Source organism: Phallusia mammillata, chromosome 1 (assembly GCF_965637545.1).
Source record: "Phallusia mammillata chromosome 1, kaPhaMamm4.hap1.1, whole genome shotgun sequence".
In the NCBI taxonomy this organism is placed as follows: Eukaryota; Metazoa; Chordata; class Ascidiacea; order Phlebobranchia; family Ascidiidae; genus Phallusia; species Phallusia mammillata.
In genome coordinates, this window is record NC_137252.1 from 906,282 (window position 1) to 929,271 (window position 22,990).

The 22,990-nt window shown below is 36.6% G+C and overlaps 2 protein-coding genes and 1 pseudogene across 2 annotated transcripts; all 3 read left to right on the forward strand.

Moving 5' to 3' along the window:
* The first annotated feature begins 315 nt into the window (after nt 1-315).
* LOC145205054 (receptor-type tyrosine-protein phosphatase epsilon-like) lies at nt 316-7,540 on the forward strand. Its single transcript, XM_080077699.1, has 24 exons — nt 316-379; nt 919-1,077; nt 1,153-1,347; nt 1,576-1,676; nt 1,741-1,845; nt 1,945-2,041; nt 2,454-2,554; nt 2,662-2,766; nt 2,888-3,102; nt 3,305-3,369; nt 3,581-3,693; nt 3,884-3,980; nt 4,841-5,043; nt 5,259-5,390; nt 5,501-5,640; nt 5,703-5,838; nt 5,990-6,090; nt 6,238-6,326; nt 6,385-6,458; nt 6,547-6,669; nt 6,734-6,850; nt 6,939-7,078; nt 7,268-7,403; nt 7,466-7,540. The coding sequence occupies exons 1-24, from the start codon at nt 316-318 to the stop codon at nt 7,538-7,540; spliced, it is 2,883 nt and encodes a 960-aa protein (XP_079933825.1).
* An 8,735-nt stretch (nt 7,541-16,275) lies between these two features.
* Nucleotides 16,276-18,137, forward strand: LOC145205245 (receptor-type tyrosine-protein phosphatase alpha-like). Its single transcript, XM_080077920.1, has 9 exons — nt 16,276-16,311; nt 16,410-16,510; nt 16,634-16,722; nt 16,784-16,857; nt 16,969-17,094; nt 17,166-17,282; nt 17,382-17,527; nt 17,775-17,910; nt 18,063-18,137. Exons 1-9 carry the CDS (start codon nt 16,276-16,278, stop codon nt 18,135-18,137), a joined length of 900 nt encoding a protein of 299 aa, XP_079934046.1.
* Nucleotides 18,138-18,706: 569 nt separating this feature from the next.
* On the forward strand, nt 18,707-22,507 carry LOC145228622 (uncharacterized; annotated as a pseudogene).
* Nucleotides 22,508-22,990: the final 483 nt, after the last annotated feature.

The window sequence follows — 22,990 nt, forward strand, 5'->3', positions numbered from 1 at the left end:
ATCTTGCTTTCGAATTACAGTTTGGAATGGACCATAATAATATTGTTCAAAGTCACGTTCGTCCTGCTTAGTAACAGTAAAAATCATAAATAGTGTGTTGCGTTTTTGCTTCACAGAGCGTAATCACGCTGGATTACAAAGTATATAATCATTAAATAGGAAAAATGTAAATTAAGTTACTAACCGCGAATTGAATTTTTAGCTTACAATAACACAATGGAGGCAGTGAAGGACAGTGTGTTGATATGATCTGACGATCTTGTGGATGCAAACACTGCACAGGAAAAATGTTCTTTGCTGGGTGGAAATCTTGCAATGACTGATGACCCACAGATCAACGCAACTCTCACTAAACTCATGACAGACAAATACACAACAGGTTTGTGATGGCTTTTCATCAAAAAAACATTTTTAATTGTAATTTTTAATATATTGAATAAATGTTTGTTTCAGATTTACAGCGGGTTTATATTTTTTACGAAGACGAAAATAGGCGATACAAATACTCGTATAATTTGACTCAAGTGTATCCTTGGAAAAGTACAGAATCTCTTGGACATCTGTGGTATTTCGATTTGTATGAAAGGTTAAAAACTTTATCAGACTATTTGACGACAAATAATGTTTCAAATTTGTTTGTCAAAATTAACACAACCACTTTTGTCCAACAGTAATGTCAAAAATACGATGGAATCCATTTATTTCTGCGATGCTTGGACAGAACCGAATTACAAGTGGAGAGTAGATATTGGGACAACATGTGAAGGGCTGGATAGTGAAGGAAATTGGAACGGTGTGAGTTGAAACAAATCAGTTACTTTAGATATCGCAAAGAAGCCCATTGCAAATTAATAGTTTTAGCTGTTTCATTTAGTCAGCAACAACAGACACATTTGTTACAAAATGTGATATTTGCAGGATGGACCTTACAGTTTTCTTTGTTTTCCGACACTACCAAGAGGAAATGCCAAAAAGAAATATTTAACTACAACGGTGGCATAAATTCGTATAAATTGCGAAGTGTTAATGCGTCATATGAAAGTTTTAACATTTCCAAAGGATCGTTTCTGACACCAAGTAAGCGATTATTTTTTAAAAGAAACGCAAAAACAACCATGATGATTTTGGTACACCAACACAATCATTTTTAAGATATCAATGTTCTGATCGGATCTCGTTACAACACTTCGTTGCATGGTTGGTATTGGGGCGACGGATCTCAAGCAAACTTTCCCGTTTCCAACGTTACAACTTGCCAGCAGGGAGCGTTGCATTATGGGATCGGATGGGAGCAGTCAAGCATGAACTGCAGTAGTGAACCGGCTTACTACGCTTGTCAAGTAAAACGTAAGTAATTATAAAACAACAAAACCTGTAATCGCTCACTACGCAGCCTGGATTGTGGTTTTTCTATTAATGTTATAGATTCAAGTTTTGTTTAAAATTAGTAACATGCATAGGAAATATGTTTTAGTAAACGTTTCTGTGCAAGCCAACTGGTTATGTTGTATATTCAATTCCAATCATTCATAAGCAACTATTTACTACCTCCAACTTTAACAACGTTGTTTATAGTAAACACGACTGCAAAGATATTTCCATGCAATGCTTCTACTGTGCTTGTCAGTTGGACTGGACTTGATCAATTCATCAACATTAACAATCTAACAGCTCAGGTAGTAAAACATATATTTTTGTCGTTGTTTCTTATCAAATGAAAAATATGTCACAAACATGCAGGTCGAGATTCGCGTCAGGGATTTTAATTTGGCAATATCTGTTCTTTATTCAGACAATTCCACGTATATAGAAGATCTTACTTACTCCACTTTCTATGAATTCCAGGTCAGCTACTTTAGAAGTGGTTAAACAGAAAAATAACTTATTGTCTATTAAAAAGAATGTGGAACATAAAGTTTATTTTGTACTGTTTTTTTCACTAAGATCACAGTGGTTGTCAATGGTTCAATCAACACAAACATCACATCCAATCTGACAATAACAACTCCGGGTAATCCCCCTCAAAGCTGCTATCCTAAAGGTAAATCTCTTTTTCTTTACGGAAATAAAACCGGTTAAATATCCCGGTAATATTTCCTTCTGAGCAGCGAGCAAAGTGTTTACTTGATGGCTGATTGGTCAGTGCTCACAAAGTTGTCAATTCTAACCTTGTCCTGATTATTCTAGTATTTCTGAGCAAGAAATTTGAGCGGTATTGCTTTGATACATTGTAATCCAAACGCATATACCAGACGTAAACGATGCAGAGCAAAACATAAATCGTTCAATTCCCGCCGCAGGCTAGATGTTTCTAGACTACGCCTTGCCATATGGTGGTGAATGCTTGGTGACCGGCTGATTCGGTATGACGCCTTTAATGGGCATGGCGTACTGTAATCGTTCATGTAGATTTCCAAATAATATTAACATTTTCAAATCAACGACTTTTGTAGTAAACGCGACTGCACATATTTTCCCATGCAACGCTTCAATTGTGCTTGTCAGTTGGACTGGACTTGATGAATTTATCAACAGAAACAATTTAACAGCACAGGTGCGAGAACATTTGTGTTGATGTTTAATTCTTGTGCATTTGAACATTAAACAAAGTTTTGTTATAATCTGTCATAATTTGACTTGAACCTCTGAAACCACATACAGGTTGAGATTTATGTCCATGGACTGAATCAAACAACCTCTGTTCCATATTTCAATAAATCTACAGAAATAGGAAGTCTCGTTCATTCTACTCTGTATGAATTTCAGGTAAGTCTAGTTTTCTTTCAGTATTAAGCTAACAAAACAAATCATAAATACTAAACCAACCATGTTTTGTACCGCAGGTCACAGTAATTGTCAATTTACTATTGTACTCTTTGTATTCTAGATTGCAGTGATTGTCACTGGTTCAATCAAAATAAACATCACATCCAATCTGACAGTAACAACTCCGGGCAATCCCCTTCCAAGCTGTTTTCCTGGACATAACACGGAAAATCCTGCAACGAGTGTTGCATTGATTGCTGGTTTGGTGATCGGGCTGTTGCTTCTGGTACTTGTCATTGTTGGGCTGGTGGTCATGTTTATTCGTCGAAGACAAAGGTTTGTCATTAATTGATTTGGCTCACCACGCATTTGGGTAATAGCTTCAGTCGATGCATAATATAATGTTATCCAATGATCCTCACGCACCAACAGAAAGAAAAAACAATGTGTGTTCTAAAAAAGTGAAACTTTTGCATGGGATTTTCATTGGAAATAAAAACTCTTTATAGTAAGTGAAACTGTTCTATTGCGTTTACAGACCAAGCAAGGATCAACCTTTACAAGCAGAAGTTTCTAATCATCATTCTTCACGATTACCACCAGGTTGCTACTTACATTCTTACTTGACGATTTCTTCCTGTGTGCTGCCAACAATAAAAAACATAAAAACTGCTTTAACTTCTAAATTGCTAAACACTTTCACGCACAAAAATGTGCAGATACTGTGAGTGTTTATTTCTTACAATCGTGCAAATGTTTAAATCATAGGGATAGAGTCGTTTCTTTGCGAATATTAAACATAACTTGTTTTAAGTTGGAAACGGTGCCTACCAAAACGTAGCGCATGAAGCCATGTCGAATTCCACCTTGTTTGAGTTGTTCAAGAAAAATGTTGAGTCGGGATTTCTTTTTGCCAACGAATTTGAGGTTTGTTTTGATGCAAATCAATGCCAACAAGTACTGTGTAGGCAATATAACATGTCATGGTGGTTTCTCTTTCGCCGATTATTTTATTACTAGGTTAATTTCGTTCTTGTTATCGTAAAATTTAAGATGCCGTAAAATAAACCGATATTTCGGTATTTCATCATTTGTACTATCCTTATTTTTAATTTAGAAAATCCAAAACAAAAGCAGAACCAACCGGAGAACAAGGGACGTGTCACAGTTGCCGCAAAATGCTGTGAGAAACCGATACAAGAATATTTTCCCGTGTAAGTATTAAAGTTAGCAATATGGTAAAGTCGAATAACAATAATCAGTAAATTGGTCTCACAGCAACCTGGGTCTAATTAACGTTTATGACAAAAAGTTGTTCAATTTCACTGTTATTTGTAAGCAACTGTACCCAACATTACATGCGAGAGTATTTTGTCACGATTTTATTGCACACAAAGGCAATAATAAAGTTTTGCGGATTATGTCTTGTGCATTATTCCAGTACAGAAATTCTAAACGTGGCTGTTTCGTTATCGACCAGCAAATAAATGGCTGAAGGCTGGATTACAACGTATGCTTTAAACACATTGTGTAAATATAGTGAAAAGGTAAATATTTTCAGTTAAATAGACACCCGATTTCCAAACAAACAGGATAAACATTAAATCGATATTGTTTGCATTACAGTTGCGCTCAAACAGACCTGTGTTAAAGACAGATTTTTATTGGAACGGACAGATGTTTTGATATTGTTTCATTTTGTTTCTACTTCTTCCAGAAAACGCATGAAATTTAAATAGATCTGGCGGTATAATTCATGATATATATAAACAGTGCACTGCTTTTTGCATTCTTATAGTTTTCTAGTTCAAATCAGGAATTAATAGGCAACCCAAAGGTGGTTATATCAGACGTTTGTTCTTTTTTGTTTCATTTGTGCTGGAGACAAGTCAATTGACTATCTGATTGTGAAAGTCCCAACATGATTTTCAAGAAATACAAGTCAAAACGAAAATCTAAAAGTGTACGAACGGCCAGCATTAAGAGGTCATTACTTTTCTGTACTAGCCGTTTATTACAATGCAACTGATACGTGTACAATTGACTTCCTGCACAACTTGTGGTTGTTCAATAGACGATCATGCTCGAGTGGTTTTGCAAGGAAGCGGTGGAAACGATTACATCAACGCCGCTTATATACCGGGTTACGATAACGAGAGGAAGTTCATCGCCACTCAGGGTCCGAAGAAGGAGACAATCAACGATTTCTGGTTGATGGTTTGGCAGGAAAACTCCAACATCATTGTAATGCTCACTGGCTTGGTGGAAAACGGAAAGGTTATATTTTTAACTGTTAAAAATAAACGACCTGTAACAGAAAAACAACTTTACCACAAGCAAACCTGATTCCACCTTTTATTTATCCAACACAATTCCATTATACTGATTTTAATTTGAAAAGTATCTATTTTTTTATTAACATGATGGTCTCAGTTGAACATAAGTGTTTGTTTAATAACTTTTGTTGGTGTTGCAAAATCTGTTTTTTGCAGCCAAAATGTGAACAATACTGGCCCGATGTTGAATCTCAAAGAAAATTGTCGCCAGTCCTTACAGTTCGAACACAACTTGAAATAACCATCGGTGGCATTGTTCAACGGCAGTTCGTAATATCCACGACAACAGTAGGAAAAATATTTGTAACAAATTGGTTGTAGTGGGTTAAATATGAATTACAAATATGAAAAAGAAACAAATTTAACTTTGTCAATTCAACAAATGTATCGTTTCACAGGAGCAACGAACCATTATACAGTTGCAGTTTACAATTTGGCCCGATCATGGGATTCCAGTAACTACATCCAACATGATCCACCTACGTAACATGGTCGATGATTTGCAAAACACAAATGATCCGATCATTGTGCACTGCAGGTAAAGACTTGACAAACCCTATGTTTTTTTGATCAATCTATAAAGCATGTGTTTGTATGCAGTGCTGGAGTGGGACGCACAGGTACTTACATAGCGATGGACACTTTGTTTCATGAACTTGACGACAAAGGAACAGTTGATGTTCCACGAACAGTTCTGAAGATGAGAGAAAATCGGATCGACATGATTCAAAATTCGGTGAGCTTGAGAAACTATGTCAGCTTTTGTTAAATTTTCGTTAATATTCAAAATTATTTAAATGTAAGTTGATTGATAAGTAAAGCAAAGAATGCTGCTGGATGTACTTTTGCAGCAAGGATTTAAACTGTAAAAGATAATATTGTTACAGAAACAATACATTTACGTCTACAAACTGCTTGTGGAGCGCGAGAGTCTAAAGGAAACAGATAAAGATGCTACGGAACTACGATCAATGACTTCGAGTGAAATGTGTGCAATATTTTGCAAACAATGTCGATTGTAAAACAATGTAAACTCGGAAAATAGGTTCCCAATAAAACATAACTGATAGTTGTTTATGTTGTAAACATAGGTTCCCACTGCTATTATATATTCAAAGTTTAATTATGTTTTCAGAGAAGAAATGCAGGAGAAAGAATTAAAAACATTGTCATCTTGGAGATTTGGCGAGAAATGGCAGGAAAATCACCCACAGTTGAGAACATGTAAATAAATGTCTTACAACGTTAGACATATAATTATCCTGTTAAAAATTGGATTTAGATAAGAACACGTCGGTCAAACTTTGGGACAACAAAAGTCATAACATTCAGGAGTTGGATGCTTCATACATTCAGGTGAAATTACTCACATTTGCTTATGATCAATGTGAAAAACTGTTTTCGACATTTCCATAAAACACAATGTATTTCTTTTAATATACAGAACCATGGGTCTTCAGACTTCATCGCGGCAAGAAATCCTGCAGCTAGAGAACATGAAAACTTCTGGAAGATGATTGTGGAGAAAAACGCTTTGGTTGTGGTTGATTTGGAGAGCAGCATTGATGTAAGCTTGTCAACAATTTTGCCGAAAATGGTTTTATACTTTTGAAACATGTTACCAATTTAAGATTCCACTCAATGCAGCTTTACAATATGAGGACATTTCGGTATCAGTTCGTGATGAGAATGAAAGCAACGTTCACAATATGATAACTCTCGACGTCTGGTCTGCAACCAACGCCTTTGTGAGTTTAGTTTACCTATAATAAAAACAAAGCAGTTGCGATTCTTGTTGTTCTCACATGTTGAATACAACCTTTATTTTCTTGTCAGGCTGCCCAACAATTGAAGCTTCTAAAGGTAAAGGGATGGAGTGACGTAAAACGACCTCCGAAAGCAATGGATTTCATCAAAATTATCAAGGAAATGCAACGGCAAAAACAGAATTGCAAGTGTGTGTTGGTGGGATGCAGGTGAAAAACAATTTATTATATTAGGCTCAAAATCAACCGACCTTCATTAAATGTCTTAAATTAATAAAACGCTTCATACAAGGTCATTTTTACTATTGTAGCTTTACATTGAAAACTACATGAATCAAATTCGTTCGAGTTTTATTCACTTAAATTAAACTTACTAAATTCTTTCGTGTAATGCCGCAGTAACGGATCAACGAGAACTGGGACCTTCATCGCTCTGGTGAACATTCTCGAACGTTTGAAGGCACAAAAGCGGGTGGATGTATTTCGAACTGTGAAAGACCTGAGAGATATGAGACCGAATATGGTCGACAACAAGGTAATTCAAGTAAGGTTTGTATTTACATATATCCTCTTTTAATCATGTTTATGTTATTACAGGAACTCTACAAATACTGCTACTCTGTCGTCATGCAATATCTGTCTGATTTCGACACTTATTCAAACTTCAAATGAACTTTTGAAAAAAAACTCCAAATGAACCAATTGAAGTTAACTATTTTAGAAATATGTTATGAGCGATTACCTTATATATATATATATATAGTCATGAGTTGAAAAGTATTTTCGTGTTTGAAAGAAACTACTTTTGGCGACCTCCTTAGCATTTTTGCATTCGTGTGTATCGAACTGTCGTTGTCGCCAAATTAGTCAATCTTCTAACATTGAACAGCTGTTGAAAATTTTTTGTCTATTTTTTGTATTAAGGTAGAATGGTAAAGTGTTTAGAAACCCAAGGAAATTGTCCACAATTCATATATTTAGTAATCACTTGTCATGGGGTCTATGTAAACTACACTGCTGCTCAATTACTCGTTTTAAGATTTTGAAATGGTTTTTATTTCTAACTTCCAAGGACAGTAGGTGGCGTAAGAGGGTCATTTGTGACCGGTTGCGTTGCCTGCAAATACTTGGCATCAGTCTTGGCCAAAAAATCCAACTCACATTGCTTCTTTCCAACTGATTTAGATGTAAGTCGGGTTTTATAAGGTTTTTAACTACGTCAAATCCAAGACCTACGTTTACCACCCGGAAGTGACAAGGAGACTGGCCTGTATACGTTCAACGCCTCTTACATGTTACCGGATTTTAACCAGAGCAAATAGATGTTGAAACAGATTTAGCTTTGTTTCCACGCAGCGGTTTTTCTTTCAGTAAAAGTTGTTTATTTTAACCACACTCAAGCCTCAACTGAAGTAAAGCAGCAATGTGTTGTGAATCAGTAGGGTCGTTAAGGCAAGTGAGCAATGTGTAATCGTGGGTGTTTTAATCTGTTGCAAGCTTAAAATTTTGAGGCATTGTAAACAGAAGCAAAATCAATCAAATTCGACTGATTGCGAATAAATCCCAGCACACTGTCTGGTAAACATTTATTAAGTTATATCTAGACTGTTGCAAACGAGCAAATATTTGTTACAAAGCTAAAGCACAGAAAAGGCCCAGTTCACTTCCAAAGTAACTCTGGCTCAGGAACAAAAGCAGTACGGCGAGGGGGACATATAGTTACTATACCGGTTCGTTGCTAGTAAACAACGGGAACAAACATTTTACTAATGGAAATTCCATAAAACAAACGCAAATTAATAAAACTCAAAATTAATACGTTACAACAGATTCAATTGTTTGCAGTAAAAAGCTGCAGACAGATACGTTCTCATCAACGCAGCTGGTGATAATTATATAGCAAGACTTCGGCAAACTGTCAGATGAAACAGGCTAAAAAACTCTCTACATAACTGTTCAATGTTTATGTTACATATGTGCTTTTTGAAACAAAGTGCATCCTTTAGCAAATGGTAACAACAAGCAGAAGTAAAATGTTTTTTCGAATGCAACGAAACAACAACGTACTCAAATGACTTTAAAAAGACACATTGAAAAAATACATATTTGAGGCTGAAGACAATTAAATCCCAAGTTTCGCTTACCGTTACAAAAATCACGTGTGACCTTTATAAGACACCAATGTCAACCAGCTCGAAACTGCCACGTTCAAAAATCACAGTTCAAGATACAAGAACACTAGGGGCGCCATAGAGTTTGTGTGACGTACTAATTATTTAACTTCAATACTTCAGTGACAATTCGTTGCATTATGCAAAGCTTGAAGGCTTAATAGTCACAAACCGAATGTGTGCTTTTTTTGGTGCTGTGCTGTTAATCCAGCATTCTGAACGCGTATAAAAACAGAAGAAAAATTCGGGTCAGATAAGTTTACTGCTTTGCGTGTTAATCTCACTAGTCTTAAATATTTTTTTGTTGCGGGTACAAACTTTCACAATCCAGACATGTTACTCAATTATACGGTAATTAAACGACAAAACTTACGGTTTGCATGTTTCCATGAAAAATGAATAACAATTTGTGGGGTACGTAATTTTTACTGATTGATAATATTCGAATTACAGCGGCTACTGCAAAGTTTTCTAGTCTAGGTCATGTTGCAAGAAACTGTGCGATTCAGTTTGAAGATTGTGCAAGCTTGCGTACTGTGATGCATGTATGAGGAAATGTGACGCGTATGACGAAATCGTTGCTCTGTTGAACTGCTCCAGAGCTAACCCTGGTAACGAGTTTCAATTACAGTCAGTGGTACCGTGATGCATTCGATGTAGTGAATCATTTCTATTAGTTACAAGAAACTGAAGTAAAGACAAATAGTCAGAGGGAAAGTGACAAGTCTTCGTTAGTCACAAATCCCGAGCAAGCAAACGTGGAAGCTGTTACGTAAGTATATTGTAAAGTTAGGCGAGGATGTATACGAAGTCGTGTCCATAATACAATGGAGTTTATCAAAACGTATATTTAAAAAACAACTACCTGTGTAAACATGGTTTGTGTACTTTTTTTAGATATCGAAACAGACGCAGCAATGAAGGGAAATTATCTGAGCACTATTTTGGTTTTGGTTTTGATTCAGTTTTCGGCAGGACAAGGCAATAGTAAGTAATTCGAAAAATAACCATCAACAACGTAGAAACTATTGGTAAATAAAATAGTAATGGAGCAAAATTATCGAATGAAAATTATTATTGGAAGGTGTTGCTCTTGTGCATGCTGCAAATTTTGCACATGTTTTTTGTAATTTAAACTAAACGTTTAAGATGTGTCATTAAAAGCTAAGGCGTATAACAAACGATTAGTTCAGTTCAAAAACATAAAGGTGCAATGATTTGAATTACCCTTTAAACATTGTTAAACATACAATATTTCAGGCTACAACAAATCATAAAATCAAAACAAAGACTAACTCACCAATCTCCAGAGTATGCTAACGCTTTTATTTTTAGTTTGCAACAAGACCATGCAAGCAGTGAAGGACAGTGTGTTGATATTATCTGACGATCTTGTGGATGCAAACACTGCACAGGAGAAATGTTCTTTGCTGGGTGGAAATCTTGCAATGACTGATGATCCACAGATCAACATAACTCTCACTCAACTCATGACATACAAATACACAACAGGTTTGTGTAAATGCAAAATAATGATATTGTAAATCAGGGGTGTCAAACTCGTGAGGTTCGAGGGCCACATTGCAGTTTGAAAATTATGCCGAGGGCCGCATGTGATTTTTAAACAAGAAAAAAAAAATTATACACTTAAGAAACCTTTTCGCTACGCCGGCCGCGTTGCAGATCCCACCAACGGCGCCAATTACCTGCTGGTTTTTGTTTCAAAATTACAGATGTAAAGAAATAGTTTCATATATACCAACTACTGACGTCCCCAAAGCCCAGATTGATTTCCAACTTCATGCAGAGATTGAGCTGCACAGTATGAGGATCAGTTTTAACTGTTTATTACGTCATAATGTATATTGTGACTCTTTTGGTACCTGTTTTTTCGCATTGTTTGCACACAATAGGCCTACAAAAAAGTCTGACGCATATGGCTGCTTGGCTACTCTTTTCAGTAACACAAAATCTGTTTAGAGCAGTTTCAACATTTTTGCCAAAGGTTTTTTACATCACGGTCGCCAGTACATTATTTTAATGAACATGTTTACGGCCGCACATATATCTGACAAAATAATACATATGTTGTTGAGTGTTCGTGGGCCGCATTGGAGGGCCGCATGCGGCCCGCGAGCCGCGAGTTTCACACCCCTGTTGTAAATAGTTTATATTTCAACAACAGTCTATGTTGTAACCATAGTTGAGCATTGTGGGTTATTTTTAAACAAAAAAAAAACATTTTTAATTGTAATTCAACTATATTGAATAAACATTTGTTTCAGATTTACAACGGGTTTATATTTTTTACGAAGACGAAAATAGGCGATACAAATACTCTTATAATTTGAATGAAGTGTATCCTTGGAAAAGTACAGAATCTCTTGGACATCTGTGGTATTTCGATTTGTATGAAAGGTGAACCCCTTTATAAGATTTTTTGTCGACAAATAATTTGTCAAATTTGTCCAACAGTAATATCGAAAACACGATGGAATCAATTTATTTCTGCGATGCTTGGACAGAACCGAGTTACAAGTGGAGAGTAGATATTGGAACAACATGTGAAAGACAACAACCTAATGGAAATTGGAACGGTGTGTGTTGAAACCAATCAATTTCTTAAGATGTTGCAAACAAGCTGATCGCAACTTAATCATACTATAGCTGATTCATTCGGTCAGCATCATTTTAACTGATTCATTTAATCAGCAACAATAAGCACAATTGTTACAATGTGTGATATTTGCAGGATGGACGTTACAGTTTTCTTTGTTTTCCGACACTAACAAGAGGAAACGCCAAAAAGAAATATATAACTACAAAGGCGGCATAAATTCGTATAAGTTGCGGAATGTTAATGCGTCATATGAAAGTTTCAATAAATACAAAGGATCGTTCCTGGCACCAGGTAAGCGATTTTAATTAAAAAGAACACACAAAGCAACCATAATAGTTTGGGTAAACCAACACAAGCATTTTAAGATATCAATGTTCTAATCGGAGCTCGTTACAACACGTCGATGAATGGTTGGTATTGGAGCGACGGATCTCTGGCAAACTTTCCTGTTTCCAACGCCACAACTTGCCAGCAGGGAGCGTTGCATTATGGGATTGGCTGGGAGCAGTCAAGCACGAAGTGCAGTGGAGAACCAGCTTACTACGCTTGCCAAGTGAAACGTGAGTTATTGTGAACAGAATTATTTAAATCAAGTAAACGATATACAGGGCTTCATAAAACATTTCTCTAATTTTTTGATTCGTTTTTGTACTCGCCGAGCCAAACAATCCAGTTGTGTCAAAATTACAGATTATGAATGCAAAATAATACTGGTTTGTGTGATTCCTCTGTAGTCATATGCATTTTACCTTTTGATTCACATTTAGTCACGGCTGGTGTGAAGAAATTTAAATGCAACGCATCAACTGTGGTTGTCAGTTGGACTGGACTTGATCAATTCATCAAGAATAATAATCTCAATGCAAAGGTATTGCTTTATCACATCATGTTTTTGTTAACATGCAGGTGTCATGCCTTTTTACGAATATTGTATTCAGGTTGAAATTTATGTTTTGGGAATCAACAAGAAAATCTTAGCACCTTATGCAGATCAAAACACAACCATTGGAAACCTAAGCCTTAAAACAGAGTATAGCATCACTGTAAGTAGTGTAAAAATATTCACCGAACAAATCAAATCGAATGAAATACAATAAACGACAGACATGCACTTTTAACTCAAATTTGAATTTAATTTATGTTGTTCGATGGCTGGATTGAGTTCGAGAGACTACTAATGATGCAACCAAAAATATAATATGCCATAACCGGTTTGCTTCATCTAAATTTATCTATTTGTACTGGAGGCTGGAGCCCTTCATAAATAACAACTTCAAATAACTTTGATATGTACAGATCACTGCAATGCTTACCGGATGCATAAACACTAACGTCTCAACATCCAAGACAGTAACAACTTATGAAAATCCCCCATCGAGTTGCTATCCTCCAGGTAAGCGAACGTCTTCCATTTAGCAAACTTCATGTCTCTTAACTTATCTGTGACTTTCTTAGTTAACACGGCTGCAGAGACATTTCCATGCAACGCTTCAACTGTGCTTGTCAGTTGGACTGGGCTTGATCAATTCATCAACAACAACGATTTAACAGCGCAGGTTTGAAACATAGTTTGTGTTTTGTTGAATTGTTTTTAAATATTAAACACATGCAGGTTGTGGTTCAAGTCCATGGTTTACAACTAACAATTTCTGTTCCGTATTCAAACAATGCCACAATAATAGAAAACCTTATTCACTCAACTTGGTATGAAATTCAGGTAATAACTTTTTTTTCCTTTGTTCGTTTTCAACATCAGTTTTTACCAAAAATCCTATAATAACATTTTTCGATACATCGCAGGTCACAGTCATTGTCACTGGTTCAATCAACACAAACATCACATCCAATCTGAAAGTAACAACACCGGGTAATCCCCCTCAAAGCTGCTATCCTGAAAGTAAAAATTAAAAGTTATTGTGGTTAAACGAACACCAAAAGTGTGTAAAATAAACCTAATGTTAATCAGTTTTTAGTACCGCCCATATTGTAAACCACAAACAGTAGAGTTTTCTTATTTGCATTGCAGTAAACACGGCGGCAGAGACATTTCCATGCAACGCTTCAACTGTGCTTGTCAGTTGGAATGGACTTGATCAATTCATCAGCAATAACAATCTTATTGCACAGGTGCTGATAAAGAGTTGTTTTATTGTTGTTTTCATTTTCTTTGCCAACATCAACATGCAGGTTGAGGTTCATGTCCAGGATTTGAATCAAACCATCTTAGCCCCGTATTATGATAATTCCACTGGAATCCTAGATATCATTCACTCTACTTCGTATGAAATCCTGGTAAGCACAGTTCTTATAATTTGGTGCGCCCAAACACTCTTTTTCTTTTGATATTATAGATCACAGTGATTGTTACTGGGTCCATAAGCACAAACATCACATCCAATCTGACATTAACAACTCCGGATAAACCCTCACCAAGTTGTTTACGAGATAACACGGCCAAGCCTCAAATGACTCATGGAATGATTGCTGGTCTGGTGATTGGGCTGTTGCTTCTGGTACTTGTTATTGGTGGGCTTGTGATTATGTTTATACGTCGAAGACAAAGGTTTGTGTATGATTCTCTTGGCGTGTCAAAAATTTACGTTGCAGCATTTATCGATGCTATAGTTTGTCTCATATTGATATGAGTCAACGCAAATTCACTTTGTAGCTTTTATCCATGTTGATTGAGAGGGAGGAATAAACTGATATTAAAAGTACCATCGTGATTTCACACTCAAACGAAAGTTTTTTGAACCGGATTTTAAGCGAAAAGTTATCGGACAAACACTCAGTTTCTTCCTCCTTTTCAATCAACATGGATAAAAGCTATAAAGTGAATTCATGTTGAGTCATATTAATGTAAGACAAGCCATTGCACTGATAATAGCAGTGACTCACGCTTCTAGGCAATTTACTAAAAATCCGATACGATAAATTCAGGCAATTGAAATGCAAATAGAGAGGGAAAACAATTAAAGAAACAATACGTAATGTTTAATTGCTTTTATAGAATGAGAAAAGATCAATATCCACAAGTAAACAATTTTACCGCTGCATCTCACACAGGTAAAGTTTGCAATCATTAACTGGCTTGTTTTAGAATTGTGTACATTAAATTAGCATGTATACATAGCGATATACACTACTATTCATTATACACACTTTACGGTTTAAACAGGAAACGTGACATACGAAAACCTATCTCCTTCTGCTGGTGCATCTAGAAACTGTAAAGTCACCAACTTGTTTGAAGTGTACAAGAAAAATGTTGAGTCAGGAATTCTGTTTGCCAACGAGTTTGAGGTTAGAGTCAAAACAATGGCGAAAATATCCATGTAAAGTTAAGTTAAAAAAACTAAAGTAACCTAATACCTTTTATTCCATTCTTTTTTATTTCCAGGGGATTGAAGCACAAAGCATAAATAACCAGCGAACAAATGGCCTGTCACAGTTGCCGCAAAATGCTGTGAGAAACCGCTACAAGAATATTTTTCCTTGTAAGTAGCGAAACACGAAATGCAAAGTAGAGTTTGTGAAATTGGCTGATATTTCCCATTCATCAAAATTGCGGGGGAAAATGTTATTTTGTCGATTTAACTTGTGTTTGTTCAATAGACGATCATGCTCGAGTGGTTTTGCAAGGAAGCGGTGGAAACGATTACATCAACGCCGCTTATATACCGGGTTACGATAACGAGAGGAAGTTCATCGCCACTCAGGGTCCGAAGAAGGAGACAATCAAAGATTTCTGGTTGATGGTTTGGTAGGAAAACTCCAACATCATCGTAATGCTAACTGGCTTGGTGGAAAACGGAAAGGTAACTATCGGCATTGATTTCGTGTTAAAAATGTCGGGTTTGAATGTATTCAAACTCAGAAACAAACAGTTATCCCTTTTTCAACGTGTTTTACATGCAGTCAAAGTGTGAGCAGTATTGGCCTGATAATGAATCCGAACTTAAGATGTCGAATTTGGAAGTTCGAACACAACATGAAGTAACCATCGGTGGCATCGTTCAACGACAGATCGTTTTGTCTTCAACCAAGGTATGTGTAAACTTGGTTAAAAAAGTGAATGTCTAACAGATATTTGTCATACTCAAACGGTATCGTATAAAGTTTTCATGCAAAATAAAACTGGCATGAGATTGGACAACAACAATAGCAGGTAGAAAGTTACACAATATTTTCTTGAGTTTTTGTAGCATTAACGAAAACAAACCTACTTTTCTAAGTATCTTGATTATCATTAGGGTTTTGTCATGCAAAATTTCATGAAGGAAATTTAATCACATGATCACGCGTGTTTTATCCCTAGGAACAACGAACCATAACACAGTTGCAGTTTACAACTTGGCCCGATCATGGGATTCCAGTAACTACATCCAACAAGATCCACCTACGTAACATGGTCGATGATTTGCAAAACACAAATGCTCCAATCATTGTGCACTGCAGGTAAAGGCTTGACAAACCCTATGTTGTTTTGATCAATCAACTACACATATGTATGCAGTGCTGGAGTGGGACGCACAGGTACTTACATAGCGATGGACAGTTTGTTTCATGAATTTGACGACAAGGGATCAGTTGACGTGCCAAGAACCTTTCGGAAAATGAGAGAGAACCGAATCGACATGATTCAAAATTCGGTAAGTCTCAGAAATGAACCCTTACAATAAGTAAATCAACTTCAGCCAACACATTGGATATTAAATACCCATCACTTACCAAATTTGTGTATTTACAGAAACAATACATGTTCGTCTACAAACTGCTCATGGAGCGCGAATGTTTGGAGGAAACAGATAAAGATGTAACTCAACTCCAGTCTATGACTTCAAGTGATTTGTAAGCAATTTTATAGCAACGAAGTGAATTAATGCATACATGTTGGTAATATAAACTGTCAAACTCGTATAGGAGTTGTTGTGGTAATTCACTAATTAGCCAATGGTTTAACTTGTATTACAGCCAGCAAATGCAAGACAAAGAATTCAACACGTTGTCATCGTGGAGATTTGGGGAGGAATGGCAGGAAAATCACCCACAGCTGAGAACATGTAAACAAATGGATGACAATATTTTACTTTCTCACGAATTACAGGTCATGTTATTTTTCAGACAAGAACACGGCGATGAAAGTTTTGGACCATAAAAGCCAAAGAATTGAACAGCTGGATGCTTCCTATATCCAGGTGAGAATAAAATTTACATTCTCAGTTTAAATGTTTTTTTTTTTTTTAAAGTAGTTAAAATACATTTACTCGTTTCCAAAAATGCTCTTTCTTTGTTTTGACAACATACAGGAACAAGGGTCTTCAGAATTCTTTGTTGCACCAAGAAATCCTGCTCCAGGAGAAGAAGAAAACTTTTGGAAGATGATCGTGGACAGAGGAGCTTCACTTGTCGTTGATTTGGACAACAGCATTCAAGTAAACCTAAAAAGCAGCGTAAAAATGTTTGGATGCTGACTAAACATTGACTAAAACAACATTGTTTTCAGCTTCCTATCAATGCAGCTTTACAATACGAAGACATTTCGGTATCGGTTCGTGATGTGAATGAGAATGAACTTCACAATCTGATCACTGCCAACGTCTGGTCTGCAACCAAGGCGTTTGTAAGCAGCCTTGTTGCTATGTTTTGTTAGATTATAATAGGACAATCTCTTTGTAAATACAATATTATTCCGATTGAATCTTTGTACTCCGTATTTTAGACTCCCCAGCAATTGATGCTTCTGCAAGTCAAGGGATGGAGTGACGTGAAACGACCCCCGAAAGAAATGGACTTCATTAAAATTATCGAGGAAATGCAACAACTAAATGCAAAACAGATTTTCCAGTGTGTGTTGGTGGGATGCAGGTAAACAATATTTCTGCATATCAGCATCAATTCTAAAACCAAACTACCTGAAATGTACATTTGATTTCGGTTAAGTAAACGACTTTATCATTCCAAACTGCTTTATGCCTGAAGTTAAAAAGTCTTGCAAACAATATCAATTTAGACACCTTTGACATTATCCAGAAACGTTTTTTTTTTCTAGAGCCGTTTTTTTCTGGTGTAAACTTTCAAAATACCGAATCCAATCAACTTGATTTATTTGCAGTAACGGATCAACGAGAACTGGGACCTTCATCGCTCTGGTGAACATTCTCGAACGTTTGAAGGCACAAAAGCGGGTGGATGTATTCCGAACTGTGAAAGACCTGAGAGATATGAGACCGAATATGGTCGACAACAAGGTAGTATTTTATGTAATAAAGCAAATAGGAATACTGAAAGTTGGTCTCATATTTCTGACTTCTGAACAAGCAAGATTAAATTCTGTGTTTATTTAATGTTCTGGATTAAAAATTAAAAATTTTCCTATAATATTGAATACATTTTGTTACAGGAACTGTACAAATACTGCTACTCAGTCGTCTTGCAGTATCTGTCTGATTTCGACACTTATTCAAACTTCAAGTGAGCTAAGCACCAAAGCGAATTAAAAAAAATCTTCATTTTCCAACGGGTTTAATTAAACTCAAGCAACTGCTGTCCAACCATATTTGCAACTTCGTTTTTGCTCTTTATCGACAGTAATTGTCAAGTCCCCCCAAATCGTTTTTTGTCGGCCTCTTTGTACGCTCGTTATAGGAACCGATCATAGGTCAGGGTTTCCGGACCTCCTTAGTAACAACTTCTGTAATCAATTAAAAATTGCAAGCAAACCCGAAGCAGAGACCTAAAACCCGAACCACAAATGAATAATCCGAACTCCGGCCCAAACCCAATTGTTAGTGAAATTATTTCGCATATTCATCCAATGTTTATCGTTATTCTGTGATACACTTGTGTAATATTTGTTGTAAAAAACGAAAAAAAATGTGTATTTTTGTAACAGCTAATGTAACGTTATTTCACAATGCAACTTTTTTGCGCTATACGGGCTTTGTAGCTGTGAATGATTTTTTGTTTCATTTTTTTTTAATTCCTTGTTATTTTCTAATACATGTTTTACCATCTTAGGTTATTGCGACGATTTAATGTTGTATCGGACCTTGGACTTTTCATTTAAAACATATCGGACTCTGGACTTTTTAATTCAAAACATTTTAATTCGTATAATTGTCGTGTCATACCTCACCTTTTTTCTACACAAAAGCTTGACCGGCTATTTAAACCTGTTTTTTTTATCACTGAACCGGTCAATTACTGCTTAAGGCTATCGTTTTATCGTCCCCTTACGTGTTAACGTGAAGCAACGTCTTAATCTGCTTCCAGTCATGTTAAACTTGACACTTCTATAAGCGATTTAAAGAATAATTACGGTTTAGAACACAGTTAATCTTTTCGGGCGTACGTTTTTATAACTATGCCGCATAACAACTATTTGACCTGAATGCTATAAAGACCGACGTGTTTTAAACTTAAAATCAGACCTTAAGTTACCTTCAGGCATAAGTGACTAGTGACTAGTGACTAGAGTACGCATTAGAATTGATGTCTCACAGTTGATTCGTGCGCGGTGACTTTTGTGTTGCGTGTTTAGCCGCAAGAGGCGTTTTCGTGGCATGCCTTATTGAAATATAATGGGGGAAAGTTAAACCAGTTTGCGTCTTTTTTAGGTTTGTTTCGACAGTGATAGTTTGTTTGTTTATTAGAGTCAGATACACGGAGTGTTTAATTGTCTACCCACTGGGTCAGTACAATTTGGTGACGCCCTCTGACGTGATGAAATTGATTGTCGCGCATTTAATCTTCTGATAAAATCGCTGTTAACAACGCCTAAATTAATGATGCAGGCAATTGCTAGTTTCGTTCCCGTTTCTGTAAGCGCTGCGACGCATTGCTATAATACGCCGTTTCAATCTGTATGGACTTCACCAACGGTATTGTATTACTCTGAGACTGAGATACGCCCAGATTATTCTGTCAAGTTTTCAGATAGAAACCAGGCAACATCGCCGTTTTTGCCACGTAGCCAGGCACCGTGTGATGCACAATATTCTACACTTCGCTATCAAATTAATTCTGCGCCTGTTGGGATTGGTGAACTTAATTTACCTCCCCTGTGGACGGATACGGTAAGATTTTGGTTTACAACGGTGGAAAACATTTTCCAAAGCCACCAGGTAACGTCCGACGCTGAGAAATTCTGTTTAATTGTCTCTGTGTTGAACCAGGCACAAGCGCAAAAGGTTAGCCACGTCATTTTAGGTTCTGTTGGTGGTTGTCTTTCGTATGACGATCTAAAACAGGCTCTGATAAAGGCTTTTGGCGTTAACCCTGTTGCTAAGGTAAATAAGTCGCTTCCCGATGTTACGTTGGAAAGTAAGCGCCCTAGTGTCTCTGTTGATAATTTGGTTCCTCCGGGCGATAACCAAGATCCAGTGCCGGTCGCCGAAAAGTTGTTGAATCAGTCGTTTTTGGCGCCTGATTACGGTTTGTCCATGGAAGCTTTGGCTGAAAACGCTGATCAAATCGCATTGATTAGCGAGCCAACGAACTTTCAGTCTTTTAAGGAAAGCGACACAATTGTCGCCGGCAATAAAAATGTCATTGTCGACGCGTGCCGATTCCAGCAACTCGTCAGACGAAACGCCGGTTTGTTTAGATCCGCAGGCGATCTGAGAATCGGATAGCAGGGAAGTATAATTATTGATTGACTATTGTTTACGGACGAATTTGATTACCTTACTACGACATTGCCTACTCCCCTTATTTTTAATCTCTAACTTGCGATTGCTAATCCTAAATGACAACAACTGTACCATGTTTTGACTATAATTTTTACTGGGAAATGTCACCTTTATGCTTGATACGGTCTAATAATAATCTACTTGTCTACTTAATTAGAAATCCTCGTCTCTCTCGTACGTGATTGCGGTAATTGGGGCCGCATGCGCCTAAGGCAGCAATTATTTCATTTTTACTACTTCTACATAATTGTCAGACCCAATAGTCTGTAAGTCCTTGCACAATAGGGATTGACTGCTTCTCGCTATAGACAAACAAGCGAAAGTTGGTCATTAGGGCATAGAAAGTTTGCTGACCGTTATCATTCATAGATAAGCATGTTCTTGTTTGGTTTATTACTAATACTCTTACGTGGCAGTTTGTTTGCTCTAAATAGTTAGCGTCGCAAAGTTGCAGATTTAATGTTTTGTTTTTTTGAGTGTAGTTTTACAGAAAGATCAATGCTACATGAGGTTCAGACGACTTCTACCGATACTGACGACAAATTGTCAAGCACAGTAAGTACTCTAATCATCATCGGCCTTGCTTACGCCAATACAGCTATAAGTATTCTAAGAACCTCGTAGATTGGCCGTTCTAACAACTACCTTCATATTGAAACGAAAACGATCATAACATTCGTTCTAAGTACCTAGTAGGTTGACCCTGTATAAAAATAATTTTAGATTTGACATGACTATATGTGAAACCAATACGATAAAAATGAAATTGTGTTTAATCAATTAAACGTGCCAAGGAAAAATGCAGGAGAATGCTACAGTAATAAAGCGGAAAGATGTTAAAGCAAATGCAAATGGCCTTGACATAGCGCCGCCGCGCGCACGCGTTCATCGAACGCCAAGCCACTGGTTCATATTGAACTTTATAATTCAATGAGCACAGCTCAAAGCAGCATTTTTCACATGTAAAATCAAGTCGCCAGCACAGCTACGCGTCAAACCGTAAAAAAGCTTAGCAAAAACTCTGAAAAGTACGGCAGCTCGTTTAATTTCTTACAAGAATTCGATGCTGAAACACTTGTCAAATGTCAAAACTATTTTTATTTGTATATCACAAACCTACATAGTACTTAGAATTTGCGCCTTTTTTCAATCGTATTGTATATATATACTTAATCAAAATTATAGCCCTAAAATACCCTTATATAATCATTGGTGTGAATATTTTGCCGCGCAAATCTTGAGTTGAGATTTCAGACATTCAGGGACATTAACGTACGAATTCAATTGTTCGAATCACACCGGATCAACTGTTCGCATCACATCAAACAACATTCTACGCATGTCCATTGGTACGATGACGTTCGAAAATACAAAGACTTCCTCAACTGCAGTTCATCAATAACAACAAACAAGTTATCACCACACAGCGTGATAATCATCAAGCAAGAACGTCGAATGGACAAAAATTTCGGCACAAAACATTTGACTTTGGAGCACGAAGCGTCAAATCGGAAACAATAAACGGACAACAAACTAATTCGGAAAACATCATCCAGGAGAATCTCTCCCGGAAAACATTTCACGAGACGGAGAGTGATGTATCGGACCTTGGACTTTTCATTTAAAACATATCGGACTCTGGACTTTTTAATTCAAAACATTTTAATTCGTATAATTGTCGTGTCATACCTCACCTTTTTTCTACACAAAAGCTTGACCGGCTATTTAAACCTGTTTTTTTTATCACTGAACCGGTCAATTACTGCTTAAGGCTATCGTTTTATCGTCCCCTTACGTGTTAACGTGAAGCAACGTCTTAATCTGCTTCCAGCCATGTTAAACTTGACACTTCTATAAGCGATTTAAAGAATAATTACGGTTTAGAACACAGTTAATCTTTTCGGGCGTACGTTTTTATAACTATGCCGCATAACAACTATTTGACCTGAATGCTATAAAGACCGACGTGTTTTAAACTTAAAATCAGACCTTAAGTTACCTTCAGGCATAAGTGACTAGTGACTAGTGACTAGAGTACGCATTAGAATTGATGTCTCACAGTTGATTCGTGCGCGGTGACTTTTGTGTTGCGTGTTTAGCCGCAAGAGGCGTTTTCGTGGCATGCCTTATTGAAATATAATGGGGGAAAGTTAAACCAGTTTGCGTCTTTTTTAGGTTTGTTTCGACAGTGATAGTTTGTTTGTTTATTAGAGTCAGATACACGGAGTGTTTAATTGTCTACCCACTGGGTCAGTACAATGTCTTTGCTCTTTTCGTGAATTTTTACAAATAAATATCCAAGTTGTTCAAAAACCAATGCGTGAATTTCACATAAAAAATAAAAATTGTAGTTAATGAAATAGATTCAAAAGTGTAACTTTTTGTTTCAGTAATCAATCTTGACATCAGAAACATTAGTTTTCGTATGTGGAATAAGCGATATCTTTAGGCCAAAGTTTACAAAAAAACATAGTTTGAAAAATCCAAATGCCAGACACATAGGTCTAAACTTTAGATTCTAAAGTCAATGGGTTGAAACCTGGTGAATATTTTGTTAATCTGTTACTCGAAACGAATATGATGTTTAATGAGAATGTACAGTAACGCAGTTAACTAAACGACATTTTATTTGCTGCCC